General features: G+C 39.2%; 1 protein-coding gene across 5 annotated transcripts; it reads left to right on the top strand.

Moving 5' to 3' along the window:
- Nucleotides 1-4,481: 4,481 nt before the first annotated feature.
- Nucleotides 4,482-15,866, top strand: pym1 (PYM homolog 1, exon junction complex associated factor). Of its 5 annotated transcripts, none has more exons than XM_087985595.1 (4): nt 4,568-4,586; nt 6,361-6,454; nt 10,578-10,617; nt 14,709-15,866. In XM_087985595.1, the coding sequence occupies exons 2-4, from the start codon at nt 6,430-6,432 to the stop codon at nt 15,178-15,180; spliced, it is 537 nt and encodes a 178-aa protein (XP_087841721.1). In that variant the 5' UTR covers nt 4,568-4,586; nt 6,361-6,429; the 3' UTR covers nt 15,181-15,866. The 5 variants fall into 5 exon arrangements, with proteins under 5 accessions (XP_043537745.1, XP_087841721.1, XP_043537746.1 ...); XM_043681811.2 differs by lacking the exon at nt 4,568-4,586 and adding an exon at nt 4,617-4,808; XM_043681812.2 differs by lacking the exon at nt 4,568-4,586 and adding an exon at nt 4,617-4,814.
- The last annotated feature ends 2,858 nt before the right edge of the window (nt 15,867-18,724 follow it).

Below are 18,724 nucleotides of genomic sequence, written 5' to 3'. Positions count from 1 at the left end.
ATAGTTTGAATATAGTTTGTAAATATTAATGTTATTATAAGCATATTGAGTGGACTATGCTGTATGAAGACATATTGAATAATTTTGCAAATGCTATAAAATTCAAGTCAAACTGTTTTTGTAATCTTTTTATGAATAAAACATATTTTTGTAGCAAAAACTGTCAGTTTTGTCAAGTGGTGGACAAGAGGACCCTGTGTGAAGGGTGACATAGCAGAAAGGCTGTAAGGTGATTGGCTTGTAAATAACTGCTCTTAGGGAAGATACGTAAATTGGGACATCATATGTTTTTTAAAATTTTAAGTGGAAACGTCTATTCTATTACTAGTACTCTAAGTGGTGGTAAGGTGAATGCCTAAATAAAATGTCAAAAAAGATAATCATTACTTTGAGAGAGGAGGAGGCAGAGGTAGACCAAGGGAAAATATACAGATTGGGAAGGAGTTCAGTTATGCTGGGCATTAAAACAAAATCAAATAATGATTTCACAGGGAAGTTATGAGTTGATTGCTTGGTGAGTAACTGCTGTTAGGGAGTGTGTGAAGTACTCAAATGGAGAAAAACTATTTTTTTGAACAACCTGTAATTACCTAGCTTATAATTACTTAAGCAACTCCAACAGAAGAAAAGTAAGAAACTAGTGATTTGATAATATTCTTATTCTTGAATGGTGAAGTTATTGCATTCTAAAGTGTAAGTTAATACACAAACTGGTAGTGAGAAGAAGTGTTCATTTATATAATAATTAATTAATTACTTAATTAATATACAATACAAATGGCAGGGCAGGTGATGCGTTGCAGTTGCAGAATGTGGGTGCACCTGGATCCAGCCTGATCAGCTTCAGACTGCAAAAAACCAGAAGAACTGCAGATGCTGGAAATCTGAAACAAAAACAGAAATTGCTGGAATTGAAGAAGGGTCACTGGACCCGAAATGTTAACTCTGATTTCTCTCCACAGATGCTGCCAGACTTGTTGAGACTTCCCAGCAATTTCTGTTTTTGTTACAGCTTCAGACAGTGATAGGAAGGCGTGTGAGTATTAATCTAAGAGTAAATCAACAAATAAAGCTAGAAGTTACAAAATTAATAAAAGGCTAAAACGAAAGGCTCTTTATCTGAATGCATGTGGCATTCAAAACAAAACAGATGACTGACAGGGCAAATAGTAATATATAAGCAAGAACTAACAACTGTAGGATGACAGGTCATGACCTGAATATTGGGGGGTACCCATGGCATTTAGAAGGACAGGAAGCTAGGAAAAGCTAGGATTGCTCTGTTAATTAATTGAACAACAAAGGAGGATGACCTAAATTCAGGAAACCAGAATGTAGAAGCATTCTGGTTAGAGATGAGAAATTATGAAGGCAAGATGTCACTTAATGGAGTGGTGTACTAGCTCCTAACAGTAATTACAGGGTGGGATGGAGTTTAAGGGAACGGATGATGGGAGTTTATCAGAAAAGTACAGCGATAATCTTGGGCGATTTTAATCTACAAACAGATGAGAAAAATCAGATAGGCAAAAGTAGCTTAGATGAGGAGTTCACAGTCAATTTTTGGAGTCGTTTAAGAGAACAACACATTCTGAAGCCAACCAGACAGCAGGCTATACTGGACTTGCTATTACGCAATGAGATTGGATTAACGAGTTTTGAGAAGATTTGTAGCTCAGGTTGAGGTTCTGGATGTCGGTTTGCTCGCTGAGCTGGAAATGAACCTTCCAGCTAATTAGCAAAGAATGACAAAATCAAAATGAAGAAAAAAAATTAATGTACAAAGAAAGCTAGCTAGAAATATTTCTATAGATATAAGGAGTTAACAAAGTGCTAGTCATCTAGAAAGTATTGTCTTGCCAATTAATAATAGAAAATAAACAGATGGCAAAAGAATTGAATAGGTATTTTCCATCAGTTTCATTATAGAGGATACAAGTAACATCCCCGAAATAGATGTAGATCTGGAAAAAGGAGGAAGGAACTCAAGCAAAATTACAATGACCGGGCAAGTGGTATTGAGGTTCTTTTAGCTACATCCTTGATTAGATTAGAAGATAGCAAATGTAACTCCTTTCTTCAAAACGTGAGGGACACAGACAGCAGAAAACTACAGGCCAGTTAGCTTAATGTCTATCATCCAGAAAATGCTAGAAGTGATTATTAAAGGTAAAGCAAGTCACTTAGCAAGGTTCAAGGTAATCAGGCAGAGTCAACATGACTTATGAATGTGAAATTCTGTTTAACCAACTAATTGGAGTTCTTTGACGAAATAACATGCTGTGATAAAGGGGAACCAGTAAGTGTACGAAACAGGTACTTAGATCTCTAGAAGGCATTTGATAAGATGCCATATCAAAGTTTACTACAGAAAATAAGATCTCATGGGATGGAGGGTAACACTTTAGCATGGGTAAAACACTGACCAGCTAACTGAAAACATAGCATAGGCATAAATAGAAATTTTCTCATTGGCAATAGGTAACAAGTGGTATGCCACAGGGATCAGTGCTGGGGCCTCAGCTGTTTACAATGTGTGTAAATAACTTGGATGAAGGGACAAAAGTTATGATTGCTAAATTTGCTGATAACACAAAGAGATGTAGGAAAAACATGTTGTGAAGAGCCCATAAAGAGGCTACAAAGGGATATAAATGGGTTATGTGAGTGGGTAAAGTTCTGGAAAATAGAGGATAATCTGGGGAAGGTGAAATTATCTATTTTGGCAAGAAGAATAAAAAATAAGCATATTATCTAAATGGTGAAAGATTGCAGAACTTTGGGAAGCAAACAGGTAGGTCCCCTACTGCATAATTCACACAAGGTTAGTATGCAAGTACAGAAAGAATTAGTAATGCTAATAGAATGTTATTGTTTATTACGTACAGAATGTAATGTAAAAGTATGGAGGTTATGCTTCAGCTATACAGGACAAAGATGACATCACATCTGAGTTCTGTATACAGCATTGGTCACCTTATTGAAGGAACAATGTAAATACATTGGAAGCAGTTCAGAGAAGGTTTACTAGACTGATACCTAGAAATAGTGGATTATCTTATGAGGAAAAATTGGACAGGCCAGACTTGTATTGATTGGAGTTTCAAAGAGTAAGAGACAACTTGCTTAAAATACAAAGGTCCCAAGGGTGAATGTAGGAAAGTTATTTCCTCTTGTGGGAAAATTTAGAACTAAGGGTCACTGTTTAAAAGTAAGGGGTGGTCCATTTAAGACAGAAATAATGAAATTTCTTTTTCCCACAAATGGTCATGAATGTTTCAAATTTTCTTCCTCAAACAGTGGTGGAAGCACAGTCTTTACATAGTTTTAAGGCAAAGTAGATGGATTCTTAATTAGCAAGGAGTTAAATGTTATTGGGGAGGCAATCGGATCAGCATGATCTCATTGAATGGCAGAGCAAACTTGAATTTGCCGACTCCTGCTCTAATTCATATGTTTGGTTGTAATATTGCTTGTCTCTGCCTGTTTCAACTTACCGGCGACTAAAACCCTTAAAGTTATCTCCTGAAACCTTCTACCTTGTTCTTGTTACCTTCAGATACAACTATTCCTATGCTCTCCTGGCTGACCTTCAATTATCTTGCATAAACACATGTAAAACTTTGCTGTCATATCCTAACATGCATCAAGTCCATGTGATGGCTGACATACATAGCTTAACTTTATTATTTTTATCCTGATGTTCAAACTCCTCTCGGGCATCAGTCCTCCTTTATTTCTGAGAACTCCTCAGTCTTTGAACCTCCAAGAAAACTATATTTCTCTTATTCAGATCTCTTGTGCATCCCCACTCCCTTTACTCCACTATTGGTGGCCAAGACTTAAGCCCTGAAATTTCTTCAGAAATCTCTCCACATTCTTTAAGATACCCATGAAACGAGGCAAAGGTCATCAGAAGTCTTTTCTCCAGGGGAGTTAGCAATGCTCACTGCTGATTGAAGAGGACAATTATTTATAGGCTCTTGGGGCTCAGAAACCCTCCAGACAAAATTTAATAGGCATCTGGATGAGCATATGAATAGGAAGCGTTTAGATGGATATGGGCCAAATGCTGGCAAACGGGACTAGATTAATTTAGGATATCTGGTCTGCATGGATGAGTTGGACCAAAGGGTCTGTTTCCAGGCCTGTACATCTCTATATCTCTAAACCCCTGGTTTCCACAAGTTCAGAAGGAGACTTCCTTCGTTATCTGTGGAGAGAACTTGCTGAGTTTCTTCAGCAATTTTTGTTTTTGTTTCAGATTTCTAGTACGCGCAGTTCTTTGTTTTAGTCCTTCATTATCTGGGCCTTGTTGTTGGATCCTGCAGGAGTAGAATGTCTTCATTACGATGAACGTTTTAAAAAAAACAATTTCCTGATTTAAGGATGTGTGTTAACAGTTCATGCAGGTTTCAGTTTGCTGACAGATTAGTGTTTTATGAAGGGGACCCGCCTCTGAAGAAGGATATTCAGTTGGCTCTTGTTCTGATGACACTGAGCCACACCCAGTCTCACCCTAGTGGCGTGATTCAAATCGTCTTTTTCCAGGGCTGCTATGGAGGCTGTTCCTGCTGCCGAATCTGGTAGGAAATCCCCTCCCCCAGTTTTTTTTTAAATGTGAAAGGTGGTATAAGCGACAAAGGCAATTTGAACGTAGGGGGTGGGAGAATTTATGATCGAAGAGTAAGATGGAGTGAAGTAGGTCACTTATTGAGCTTCAAAATTGAGCGAGACTGCGCGGGCTGAAGCCTGTGGCCTGCGGAAACAGCGACACAATCAGGGCAAACGTTGAAGGAGAGAGCGAGGTGGGGGTGAGAATATATGGACAAAATAGAGTATTCGCGTTTTCTTCTTCCGCCTCTAATCTTTCAGAACTCGATATTTTTAAGAAAACAAAGCTAGATTTTCCTCATGATTTTCTCGGCGCAGTGATTCACTGCCCGCCATGGTAGGGGAGACGGGCGCAATTTCCGGCTGGTCTATCATGGCGGCCTATGTGACGGACGAGACGGGTGAGTGCGCTTTTTTCCCCCTGTTCCTAGGCGCCAAAGGCAGCGAAATCTTTACCCCGATCCCGGTCGGCGGCACTCCCGAAGGCAGTCACCGTTTCAAATATTCACCGTTGATTCCTTTGTTTTTTGCTTAAATCGCTAAAGTCCTGCGGCCGCATTCGTTATGAGCTTTACCAGAGCGCCTGCCGCCCTAAATAGTCGGGAAAATCCGAGGCAGCATTTGTGGCCTAGAGCAAAAACAATACCAAATCACACTCGTAAACTCGAGTTGATGAATCTTGTTCTCTTGAAATGATGAATTGAAATGTTCTGATGCTCACAAGGTTTCTTGGCGCGTTCAACAAATTCGCTTCATAAAATTCCAAAACTGATTTTTAAAGTTTTTTTTTGTTAAACGAATTTTAAGCCTTAAATTCACTGATTTCATCTTGTACTTGATAAGTGATGGCCTCAAAAGTACATTATTTCTGGAGTCTTTATGAAGTGTCAGAAGACTTGAATGATACTGTAAGTTCACTTTCCAATAGCCAATAAACTTTTTATTTTGAAATAAAAACAACTGTGGAGACTGGAAATCTGAAACAAAAATTGTTGGAGAAGCAATATACTGATTGTGGATGAGCTGAAGTACTGTCCCTGTTTAACCATTTTAAATTTATTTTTCTCAAATTAAACACTTTGATTTAAGTAAAATGGAATGTGTAACCACTCGTTTGAGATGAGCTTTTGCTGCTATTTCCCCCACTTGGTAGCTCAAGATGGTGGACATTGTAAAAAGGTTTTTTTAAAAAAAAACTAGGAGCTGCCTCGAAAGGAAAAATTGGTGACTGGACATCAAGCTGTGCTTATGGACACTGAGAGGTGCTGGTCAGTGCAGGTTTGCAGTTCTTTTGGAATTTTTAACCTGTTGTTACATTTGAGAAATGTTGAGGTATTATCATCAATTTGTGCATGAAAGATAGCTGATTAGATATTGGATAGCTACTGTATTCCTGCACTAGTTCTTCATTTGCCAAAGTTTGGCTGGTGTCTAACCTAGAGTTTTGCATTTTTCTAATTGCTGAAACCTGACTTTTCCAATATTTTTTTCCCCTACTTCTCACGTAGGGAAGGGTGAGAACTGAGGATATGAAGAACTGTTTAAGATCTCTTAATGTTCTGTGGTTACCAAACATTTAGTTTTACAATAAGATTAACAGTGCTATATTTTTTTCCCACCGGTCATTTGGAGCATAAAACTTAAGATTTAGCTTTGATAGGACTGATTTCAGTAACTGTTTCTATGCTTCTTACTACATAGAATTCCCTATTCAGTATTTAAAATGTTCTTTCTCAATATTTGCAGGCAAATATATTCCTGCCTCTCAGCGCCCTGATGGGACCTGGCGGAAACCAAGACGAGTAAGGGAAGGATATGTACCTCAGGAAGAGGTGCCAGTGTAAGTAACTTTTTTTTTAAGAAACTAAGTCTTTGAAAGGCAAAATTATTTCCAACTTTCTGTTCTAAGAAGTGATGAGCAGTCTATTTACATTATCTGGTCTACTAACTGCCATTCATAATGCCCCATAGTAGCTGTTGCTTCCTTGAATGGTATGTCACTTGCTGACTACTAAATGTACAAGGGTTACCTGGGGGTGGGTTTAATTTTTTTTTGAGGACAAAAGCCTTCTTTTCCACAAATCTGTGCATGTGATTTAAATTTTTAAATTGTAGCCAGCAATCAAATATCAGCTTTAGCCTGCGAAGTGACAGTTGAGTGAACTTGCCAGGTGGCTACTGTTACAGATCTGAAAGTGTTTTGTTGCTGTTTTGATTTCCCCTTTCCAGCCAAATGTTTTGGAGAAGACAGCTGTCTTATGCTTCAAAAGTGATAGTGATATGTAGTAGAAATGAGCCTGAGCTGTGCCTTAAATTGTGTAGTGGCGTATTCATAGAATGTAAAAGGATGATAAGAGTTTTTAAAGAAAGGAAAGTCTTTACATTGAAGTAATTTCCTAATTGTATTATTGACTAAGGTAACAAACTTTACATTTGAAAGAAGAGTAAGTGATGTGGAGTCCAAGAAAATTTCAGTTTTCTAAAACTGAAGCAAGTATGACTTTTTTCCCTTTATCCTCACAAGACTTTCCTTAAGATGAGGTAAAGAAATCTGTCTTCAATTTTGGATGAAGGAATTTAGGGTGTTTCCACCATTTATAGTTAGGGTAGAGAGTTATAACTAACAAAGATCTTTGCAGTGAGTTTCGGACAGCATGACAAGGTTTTGCTTTTCTTTCCTGATTAGTCAGGTTTCGATTTGATGGCATGAAAAGCACTTGGTTAATCTACCTTTTTAACTCCTTAATCCTGTTCATAAAATCATTGTAACAGCCCCAACACAATAGCTGAAGTACTGTCACATAATCCGATACAAGTCTGGCCATTAATACTGGCATATAGAACCATTACCTTGTATTACTGCTTCTTTAAAGTAAATGTCAACATGTAGATGCCGACTAATGCAGTGTTCACAATGCAACATTTGGGAATATTTTGAGCAGCTACTTATGGGGTTATGGCTTCCAGAGACTGGGTGAGCACAGTCATGTTACTGAGAATTAGACAACAGGTGATTCCAAAGAGGAAAATAAAATTACATTGAGCTGTTCCTCTTGACAAGCTGTGGGATACCGTTAAAGGCTTTTACAGCCTGATTACTCGCGTGGTATTTTAGCCACCGTTAAGATATAGAGAATGAAGGAAATTACCTTTTATTATTACTTGTGCAATTCCCCCGCCATCCACTCTTGAAAGTACTAGCTCTTGCTGAAGTTCTCCATTGCAAGTACCCATTCTTGATGTGAAAGTTAAGATAATTTGTCAGTAGACTGTTTGGCTGGGAGAATGCATCAAGAACTCAATGTCTGCAAATGAACTTGTTGATAGATGAAACCAGATAGTGATCGTGCCTTTTGTTTTTCCTTTCCCCATTCCAGTCAGTCAGATCCAGGGTTTGTCTATGTACCTTTTACCATGGATAAGCAGGGAACTTTGATTTTTTTGGTGATATACCAAATATGTCTCCAAATGGAAAACTTTTTTTCTAAGCAATGTGGATTTGGTTTTCATGTACACAGGATTTTTTGCCCTAAAAGTAATTAACACTCAAATTTGGACCAGAAGTAGGCCATTTAGTCCCTCCCGTCTACCCTGCCATTCAAGTACAGCTTATCTGTTTTGAATTCCATGTTTCCATCTACCCTGGAAATCCTTAAATTCTTGGGCAGGGGAACCAATCTACCTTCACCTTTAGAAATATTCAGTGCGCTGCCTTCTGAGGCAGTGTTCCAAGTTCACAACCCTCTTGGAGGGAAAAGAAAATCTCCTCATCTCTGCCCTAAACGTTGTTTAAAAATTAGGGGTCAATGTGCCCTAGTTCTGGGCTCCCTGATGAAAGGACGCATATTTACTTTCTGGGTCCACTTTGCTTTGTCTATTCAAAGCCTTTATGGATCTTTTTAAACAACCAGTTCAGGCATTTTATGGCACATCTCTGGAGCAGGTGGATCTTGAACCTAGCCCTTCTGGCTCAAAGGTAGAAACACCACCACTGTGCCACAAGAGCATTAAGATCTTCATATGCTTAATCAAGTCACCTCTCACACTTCTAAACTCCGTTGGAAGTAAGCCCAGTCTGTCCAGCCTTTCCTGAGCAGACACCCTGCTTTTCCACGGACCTATCTAGTGAACCTCCGATGCATTGACATCCTTCCTTAAGTAAGGAAAGTAAAACTGCACACGGTATTCAAAATGTGGTCTTACCAATCCCTATGTAACTAAAGCCAATGCTTCTTTCTTTTACGTTCAACCCCCCTCATAATAAAGGATAGCATTCCATTAGTCTTAATCACTTACTATACCTGTGTACTTTTTTGTGATGTGTATTGAACTAGATATCTCTACACCTTGGAATTCCAAGTCTTTGTCTACACATGTACTCTGTCTACTTTTCCTGCCCAAGTGAACAGCTTCACATTTTCTTACATTGTACGTCAATGCCAGATTTTTGCCTACTCACTCGACCTACCTGTGTGTACCCTATTTGTTTGCATCACAACACATCTTCCAATCTTTATTTATCTGCAAATTTTGTTACCATGCCTTCACTCCCCTAATCAATGTTATTGATACATGTTGTATAAAGCTGAAACCATGTTAGGCTATGCTTGTTGCAACCTACCAGTTGGAGAAAGTGTCATTTGTGCAGACTGTTTTCTGCCAACCACACTCTTAGCTATGCTATTATATTGTCTCTACACAATGAACTCCTCCATTGCACGACAACCACCTTTGTGGCACCTTGTCAAATACCTTCTGGAAATCCAATAATTTACATCTGCGGCCTCTCCCTTATCCATAGTATATCTTGACTTCAAAGAATTCCAGTAAATTAGTGATCTCCCTTTCACAAAAAAACTTCAAAAGTAATCAGGAAGAGTCAGTATAGTTTTAAATGCCCAGCTCTAATGACCTTAATTGCTTCTGATACTGTTCCCAAGGCTGCCATCAAGCTAACTGGCCTAAAGTTTCCTGGTCTTTTTTGCCTTCCTCCCTCTTTTTGAATGGTGGAGTTACATTGATACTTTTCCAGAATAAAACAAAGTTTTTAGAAAATTAACACTAATGCATCTACTCCTCATTAGCCTCCTCTTTAAGACCCAAACCTTCAATACATTAGCACTTGAAGATTTATCAGCCGCAGCTTGATCGGTTTGCTTGGTGTTGCTTTCTTGTTGATTTGTAATTTCATCAAGTTTCTCTTCCCCCTTCGTCCCAACCATTTCATTGTTTACTAATTCTGCATTCTTGCTTCTAGAGGGCCAATGCTAATTTTACACTCTCTCCCTTTTTAAAGACCTGCAGAAAATCTTGGCATTTGTTTTACATTTCTAGTTAGCATCCCCTCTCTTAATACAGTATTTCTTTCTCCGAATTAATCTTTTCATCATTCCCTGCCCTTGTTAATATTCTGCTGAATTACTGAACCTGCTACTCATGTTTTGTGCAAGTACATGCATTCTTAAGTTTGGTTTCCTTAATTTTTTTTAGTTAACTACAGATGGGTCCTCTCCTTAGAAATGCCCTTCATAGTAGGGGTGTACTTATTCCAAGTGTTCTGAAATATTTCCTTAACTGCCCATCAGTGACCTATTTCTTAGCCTAGAATCCCAGTTCATTTCAGCTTTCATGCCCACGTAGTTGTTCTCATTTAAGATTTTGAAATACTGGTCTTAGAACAACTTTCTCACCCTTTCAACTTGATGTAAAACCCAATCATATCATGGTTGCAGCTATGTAGGGGTACCTTAACTATTACAGGCACCAATTTTGAAAGTTCCACTCAGAAATGAATGGTTGGTTGTTAACCCCCCAAAATAAAAAGAAATTTGTCAGGATGAACTTTGAATAAACCTCTTAATGTTTCTTGGCCCTTTGGGCGACCTTTTGCTCAGTTCATGGCATGTGCAATTTTGTGCAAAATGGCAACTCAAAAATTGAAAGAATGTTATTTTACTCAACAGGCATTACATTTGCAGGGGCATATCTTCTACATCATGAAAGGTATCTGAACAGTCTTTATCGCTCTCTTGTGATGTGTATTGCACACCTTCTGATTCCCATGTTCGCTCACTGCGCAAAGCAGCTTTAATTATGGCTTATTCCAAAATGTCAATGTTAAGGTTTGCCTTTAAATAGGAAAAACATAATTTGGCATCAAGGAAAGTAAAGTTTTGAGTTTTGCTAGAAACTACTGCATTTTGTAGCAGATTGATGAAATACATTTGGCTTTTCAAAGTGGTGTGCAAAGGGCTATTTGTTTAAAACTATTTCAGCAGGTGGCTTTGAGTTAACACCCTCTATTGTCAAAACTTAAGCTAATTTGAATGTTAATAAACCAGTTAGCATGTTGGAAATTCTGAAGGTTGTCAAGAAAGACGGGAGTTTATCACAAGTTATTGCTTCGTCCCTAATAGTCTTCCAAAGTTTACATTCATAATTGGTCATGGTGCATCCAGTTTTCTCCTTGCCTTTCTCTGAATTTATCTGGTGTCTCTGGCATTGCAGCTGGTCAAGGCATAGTTACAATATTTTCAGATTGAGCTGTAATAGAGATGGGGTATACAGGAACTCTTTGGGGTGGGGTGGTACAGGTAAAAGGAGGTTGGGGAAATGGAGTTTGAGTCAGAGGGTGGTGAAGAAATGGTAGAGTGGAGGAGCATTTTAGAATGGATGATGACCACGAGAGTGGATCTATGCCTTTTGAAGTCTCAAATCAAAGCCTTAGGGTGACAATGATAATGGTTGGACACATCAGCCACTGGTTGGGCTGTGACGCTGAACAAGAGGAATTTTAGATCAGTTTTGAAATTGAGCCATCATTCATTAGTCACCCATCCAGATAAGGGGTTGGTGTAACTAGGAAACATTTTAAGGCATTTAATGTAAATAGGAAGATTGTGGGCTGAAAGAAACTTTTAAAAATTACTAGTGTTGGAGGTGGATTGGTAGCCAGTTTGGAACAGACTATGCAGTAAATGGGGAAGAGAAGGGAGGATTTGTCAGAGGGGAGTAGCATTTTGAGTACAAGTTGAGTTGCCATTTATAATTTAGGGAGGGGTATAGAGAAGAGGTTGGATATAAGTTAGGAGAGACCTTTGTATGAAGGGGCAGTGGTCCCAGCAGATTAGATCTAGTTTTGCATGCAGTACAGGCAGTGGGGGTGCAACTTTTGGCTGAAATCGTCCCAATTGTAACTGTTCACATCCTCCTGACCTTTATTAGGGAAAGCCAGCAGACTTCTGATGTTTCTGACCTACTTTCTGCGAGTTTAATTCACTTGAGGTATTGTTTGGTTGTGGTGTTGTTAAATGTAGATGGTTTCTTACTTGCCAGGTAACATGATATTGACAGTACCATCTACAAGTGCATCACTGCTTAGAATTCTGAGACTGTTTGTCACTTTTAATGTGAGCTTGTTATTTTAAATTTTCCATCTTTCTTTTTAGTTTCATAATATTTGCTCCCGTCACTCTATCTTCCATCCTTTTTATCAACCCTAATAAACAGCCTGAAATTTAGTGCTGTGAAACCTCGTGCTAGGCTCAAGAGTTCAGTTCACTTTTTGGAGCTTGACGAATCCACTTCATTCGTTTTCAACCGTGATCCACGGTTTCACCTCAGTTCTCCTAAGTGACAAGAGCAATAGGCTTTAATGTCCTTTTTTTCTCTCTTCAATACTGCCACCCCAACCCGTTTGTTCTGCTCGCAATATTGCACGCGCAAACGTAAGCGTAATTTGAAGATGTTTAATTTCATATTCTGTCAATGCCATACTAACCTCTCACCCCACCCATCTGCATTTAGTCATTTCTGTGACTGTTCAGCTGGTGCGCACATTGCCTGATTTAGTGTGAAATGCCCCCCCCCTTTTTTTTTTTGATGCTACATAGGTTCATCAATAATAAGCAAAAGTCTGCTTTGTTACACTAAAGTGCAAGATTGCTCAGGGCAGTGCTAAGCTCAGACAAGTAATCTATTTGTACTGGTTGATAGGCCAATTTACGTTATCTATTTTTTCATATGCCAAAGAGAACACTTAGCTAACTACAAAAGATTATTCAGTGGTGCAAAATGTGCTCAAAGAAATGAATTTTAAATTCTCCATAATCAGTCATTTGCAGTAGCTATTTGTTGTGTAGACATTTTGCTATGTGTGAACAAGTCATCTGACCTAGCCCCATTTTCCAACATTTGGCCCAATATCCCTCAACCTACCCATCCAAATACATTTTAAATGTTGTAATTGTATCCACCTCCACCACTTCCTCTAGTTTCTCGTTCCATGCACGCACTACCCTTTGTTGTGGACACTGTTGCCCCTCTGTCTTTTTTCAATCTTCCCCTTTCACCATACACCTATGCCCTCTAGTTTTGGACTGCCACACTGCAGGAAAAAGACTTTGGTTATTCACCTTATCCATGGCTCTCATTTTATAAGCCTTTATTAGGTCACTCCCTCAGCTTCTGACACGAAGGGGGGAGAAAGGGCCAGTGTTTTTGGTCTCTCCCTGTAACTCAAACCCTCTGGTCCTGGCAACATCCTTGTAAATCTTTTCTGCACCCTCTCAAGTTTAACAATATTCTTCCTATAGTAAGGAGATCACAATTGTATGCAGTATTTTAAAAGTGGCCTCACCAATGTCCTGTATAGCCCCAACATGGCATCCCAACTCCTATACTAAATATTCTGACCAATGAAGTTAAGATAGTAAAATCTTATGTTGTGCTATTTTGCTTTTTTTAACCTAAATACAAGTGTGTTTTAAGATACTGTCTCATGGTATTCTAGATTTTGGGATTTTCTGCAAACTGCCAAATAGCTGTTGCAAGAGAACATGTCAGATTGACTGATTTCAACTAATTTTCACTGCTTTAGGTGATGTGGTTCAAACAAGCAGCAGCAAAGTGGCTCATTTACACTTTACCATCTCCAGGCTGGGGCATAATCAGCTGCATTTTCTTTTGTAACTAACCTGCAATTTCTGAGGGATGTTAATGGATAATTCACACTCCTTTCACAAATGGCGGCTCAAAAAGGAGTTTATTTCCATATTCCTTGACAGTCATGGCCACACTTAAAACTGCCCAGTAAAAGGCCATTTTTTATACATAGATAGGAGAAATTATATTGGCTGTTAACATTAAATAGTACTGTGTTCCCAATAACCAGAGTCAAATTTGAGGGGTATCTCTGTCAGTTACTTTAGTTGCACCGTTATCCCAGATGATGTGCAGGAATTGAGATCTTTTTCCATGTGTAAGTGTGTTGTACACTGGCTGTTATATCTACTGAAGGCTGGCTGTGCCTGCTGCAGGTAAAACCCCTCTCCTCTGCTGCCCGTGTAAATTAGTTCTCCTTTTTCTTCTCTTTCCCCCAGATACCCTCTTTGCAGCCTCTAATTTGAATGGGATCTAGCTCATCAGGTGATTCTCAGCCTCCCATCCCAAGTGGCTATTCTTTGTCGTTTCTCAGTGTCAATAGCTGTTTAGCTGCCAGGGCATTACACCCGGGCCTGATTCTACATATTCATCAGTGTCACCACACTGCTGAAGGATAAAAGTATTCTCCGTCAAGGCAGGAGGACATGTTATCCAGAACATGCAGTATGTTTTATTATGGATCTTGAATGTAGACTTTGGCCCTGACAGTGCACTCTTTCTCGAGCATTTAGGGATGGGGAATAAATGTTAAACTTGCAAGCGACCCACATATTATGAAAGCATTAGAAGCATTATACCAATGGGTCAGTCACTTTCAAGCATGACTGCTTCAACAAATTTGAATGAGAAAAATGGTGTTGGGGGAGGAGGAGGTCTTGAAATTGATATGGCAGTAATATACTTGAACGTCAGATGAGGATGACAGGCTCGGGTTTGTCTCTTAATTCCCTGTATGGTTGGCACACTTAGTTCAGGCACAGAGCAGTCACTTGAGTGAGAGATACCAGAAGGTGACTAATGTACATGAAGTAGTATCTCAGCAAGAATCAGGAAAAGAGAAAATCAAAAAAATAAACTTGTTTGTGATAACGTGGTCTGATTGTGTATCCCACTTCGCATGGCCTGTTATTATCTGTATTTGTTGTGTGCAGGTACGAAAACAAGTATGTGAAGTTTTTCAAAAGCAAACCCGACCTGCCACCTGGCCTTAACCCAGACGAAACCGCCAAAAGCAAGCAGCAACAGTCAAAGCACGACGGAGAGCTGGCTGGGTTATCCAAGTCAGCTAAACGCAACCTCAAGCGCAAAGAGAAGCGCAAACAGCAGCAGGAAAGTGACGGCACCGCCGAGGCCGATGAGCTGAGTCAAACATTGCAGAAAACCACCATTGGCGGCGGTGGTAGCAGTCCGAACTCTCAGGCTGTTGCGTTGCAAGGTGATCACGATGGAGTAGAGAAGGCAAAGAAGGTAAAAAATCTTAAAAAGAAACTGCGCCAAATTGATGAACTGCAGCAAAAACTAGACTCTGGTGAGATTAAACAGGCGACCAAAGAGCAGCTGGACAAGCTGAGCCGCCGAAAACTGCTGGAGGAGGAGCTGGAGGGTTTGGAATTGGGTTTATAGGAATAACTGTTGTATGCTACCAAGAATACTGGGAGAGTCATTGTTCCATACCGACACAAGATATCCACACCAAATAACTACCAGATAATACAGGCTCGCATCTTAAAGAGACTAAGGGTCATACAATAAGACAACATCGCCCATGCTGGTGCTCATGCTGCCTTTCACACTGTTAGTTTTATTAGAAATGGAGGGAATATTTTCCAAAAATATCATTCCTAAATCTTGATACTGAGGTATGGAATAAATGTACTGTTCAGTGGACTGTATTGGGTATTCACTGTCAGACTACGTGACTTCAGAATATTGTCTAAGCACTGCATCTGTCGTTGCGTGCTTAGTCTGGACTAGGGGATTCGCTGTGTCAAAAGGCCTGATCGTCTCGTTCTTTCATTAGGGGGAGAACATCCAGTGTTCACTGCAGCAAACGTGTTCAAAGCAACTCCCACCCCTCTTTGTTTTGTATTCAGACTGTGAAACACTTGATGAGGGGAGTAAGATGCATTTTTGATTGGGAACATTATAGTAGAAGTAATCCTTTCTGGGATACTGCTGCACTTTTGATTTTTGTTCTTAAATTGTGCTTGCTCCCATTGATGAGATGGGAATAATTGCTACTTGTATGTCTCCCATGTGGTGAGCACTTGTCCAAAGGCTTTAATAAAATCATTTTTGTCATTCAAAAAGTGCTGAAAGAAAATGATCAAAAAGCATTTTCCTCATGAAGTGCTGACTTTGCTTTCACTGATATAAAGTTAATGATGCAATACTGGTTTGAACTCAGACTTGAATGGTGCCGTTAACGTCTGTTCATCTTTGATTTGTTCACTATCTTGTTGCCATAAGTATAATTTCAGAGTTGTGCAGCATTTGCTGTACGTGGACAGCAAGCATCGCTATGAATTATCGAGAATTTACCTACAAACCAGCCATTGTGCTTCAACGTAATTCAGTCTACACTGCATTCTTTGGGACGTTTCAGAAATGAGGCGCAGTATGAGTGCAATTCTTAAGCTGCCTATCTATATTGAATGCAAATGTATACAGTATAGGACTGCACACTTGCCTGGTGGCACTCAAATGGGCATGTGTATTGGAGGAAGAGATACCTTGACCACTGAAATCTTTGGGCATGTAAGAAACATGGCAATGTCTATTGTAAAGTTTCTCTATTCAGGTAATGGAGATAAATTCAAGGGTGAATTTGCAGTATTTCACATTCACAACCTAATATAAAATTTCCAGTCAATATCAAGCATTAGCTATAGCTGGGTTTGAAATGGGCTCTGGCATTGATGGTCTTGCTGCCAAATGGCAATATTTTGATGTTGGCAGGAGAAACCTTTTAAAAGCTGTACAGATTCTCTGCACCGGCAATATATGCAGGTAATGTTTCTGCCCTTCTACTGACAGCCATCTCAAACTTCCTCGTGTCAGAGAGGTAAATGTCTACAGTCAACTAAATTCAGTGCTTGTAGTGAGGTTGCCAGTTAATGTATTGGCTAAGGGTTAAAGCCATATTTTATATACTTTTAAATAATTGCCCATTGTAGAAGAACAACAAAATCAACTTGCCCAGTTTTTTAATTACTAGACAATTTATTTTTATGACCCAATTAAGGATTGAAAATTATTAAAAGCTGCCAATACTATATTGTTTAGGACTTTCCACGCTTTTAGTCCTTGTGTCATTGCCATTTTAAATTTTTTTACTATACTGTATATATTTTAGATGTACATTTTAGGAAAGCAATCTGGAATGATATACACAGAATGTAGAGTTAACAAACTTCTTAGATGTGGGTTTAAAATGGCAGCTGGCAATCAGTGTAAATTTCAGTTTTGTTTTTTGACTGGCGTTCTGTTTGAATCTATTTCACACAATATATATCACCCTTTTAAACATTTTTAAGTGGTCTCTGGCTAAATGTCGGAAGGTGGTACACATAGGTGTGTTGCATATAGGTCTGATGTGAGCGATGAATTCAGTTTGTTTTGAATCACTTAGTGGTTGTAAATCAGCAGTAAGGAGCTCCTTTGTAGAGTGCTCAAGAATGGCGGTTGGGCTGTCTTGTCATTCCGGCCTGCCAGATTTAGTTTTGCATGGTTGTTACCTGGTTTCTGAAGCACTGTCATTGCTACAGGTTCTGAGAGTTCAGGGTGTGTGTACTTTCCCATCTGCATGCATAACAATGGAGTACTTGCCTCAACCTGATACTTAAACTCTCTTTATTAGCTAATTTGTACTGAAGCTTGTTTCATCACTGCTTTCAATAAGAAAACTTGCTGTAAACTTGGGACCAATCCAGTCTTAAAATGGGTGAAACTTATTGCTGCAAGCATGTGGCATTAGATTAAAGACTGCTGACTGACCCAGAGGGCCAATGGAAGATGGGTTTAGTTCTCCAAGGAAAGATAGGAATTCTGGAGGATCAGGTTCCCTGACCTGACCTGGGAAAAGTTACACTGGCAGAAGCCTGTTGTACAAGCTTCAGTTAAGACCAAGTTAGATTTTGATGTAGGGGAACAATACTTTTATAAATCCAGTTGGTTTGTAGTATTTAAAGGTGCTGGCGTATGATTACCAAAGTGTTGGCAGCCTCTGGTACTGGAGATGAGCCAAGATGATTTTGCTAGGAATCTTGTGCTCCTATTACATCCACATGTGGCCTCCTTTCAAGAGTCACTCATTCCCTAGCCTAGCAGCACTGGTTAATTGTAGTTCGCCTCCTGCTGTCCCATCCTAGATGGGTTAACACAGATTGCAAGGGAATGAACATTGGGTCTAGGACTTAAGAACTCTGTACCACATTTGGATATTTGCCTATTAAGGCACTGGAGAGTTTTGGAGAAAATCGCCAGAAATAATTGTCAAGATAATTAACCAGCGTTAACAGATGTGCAGTTTTCTTTCAAATATTTGTCCATTTATCTAGATACTTGGAAAAAAGAGGGGTAGAAAACGAAAGTGTTGAATGTGTAGTAACAGTTTACCACAATATAACTAAGACCATATTCTGTAGATTATACTTTTGTAGTTGTTTAGCTTCAGAACCTTTTCCATTACCGATCTTCCTATGCCACTTCCTGTTGCCCCAGCCTAGCCTGCTAGCATTTTGGTAATTCCACAAACCAGGAATATACCCCGTGCTTGCTGTGCAGAAATAGGTAAAATGTGAAAAAACACTGACTTTGGAAGTTGTATTGTAAATATGACTTTGAAATTTTGAGCAGTATTGATCATCTTGGTGTGAGTTAAGCAAACCTAAGACACTAATCAGTGTTAGTTTTCTTTGTATGCTTTCTCCAAATCTTTCTGAAAAATTAATCCGTTATTGGAAGTGGGGGTCAAGGTTGACTTTCCTGTCTTAACTTTGGGAGGGTGACCCATTTGTAATATCCCTGCAGAGACTGGCTAATAACTCCAAGTGTTAAACTTAACACTTCCTGGTTTATATTATACCTTGAAGTGCTGCATTTAGCAACCAAGTAATTTAGGAAACTTTCTTTCGGAAGCATTCAATAGAAATTTGCATCTAGCAGG

This window comes from Chiloscyllium plagiosum, unplaced genomic scaffold (genome assembly GCF_037043375.1).
Source record: "Chiloscyllium plagiosum isolate Xiang-an unplaced genomic scaffold, Cpla_swu_hap1 HiC_scaffold_53X, whole genome shotgun sequence".
Taxonomy (NCBI): Eukaryota; Metazoa; Chordata; class Chondrichthyes; order Orectolobiformes; family Hemiscylliidae; genus Chiloscyllium; species Chiloscyllium plagiosum.
Note: the sequence above shows the minus strand (reverse complement) of the source record. Positions and strands in the feature narration are given on the sequence as shown.

Excerpts from the sequence above, each read along its gene's own strand:
- pym1 (XM_043681809.2), top strand. The coding sequence starts at position 4,949 with ATGGTAGGGGAGACGGGCGCAATTTCCGGCTGGTCTATCATGGCGGCC. Across the intron at positions 5,016-6,360 it reads CTATGTGACGGACGAGACGG|GCAAATATATTCCTGCCTCT; the intron begins GTGAGTGCGCTT and ends CAATATTTGCAG. Across the intron at positions 6,455-14,708 it reads CCTCAGGAAGAGGTGCCAGT|GTACGAAAACAAGTATGTGA; the intron begins GTAAGTAACTTT and ends TGTTGTGTGCAG.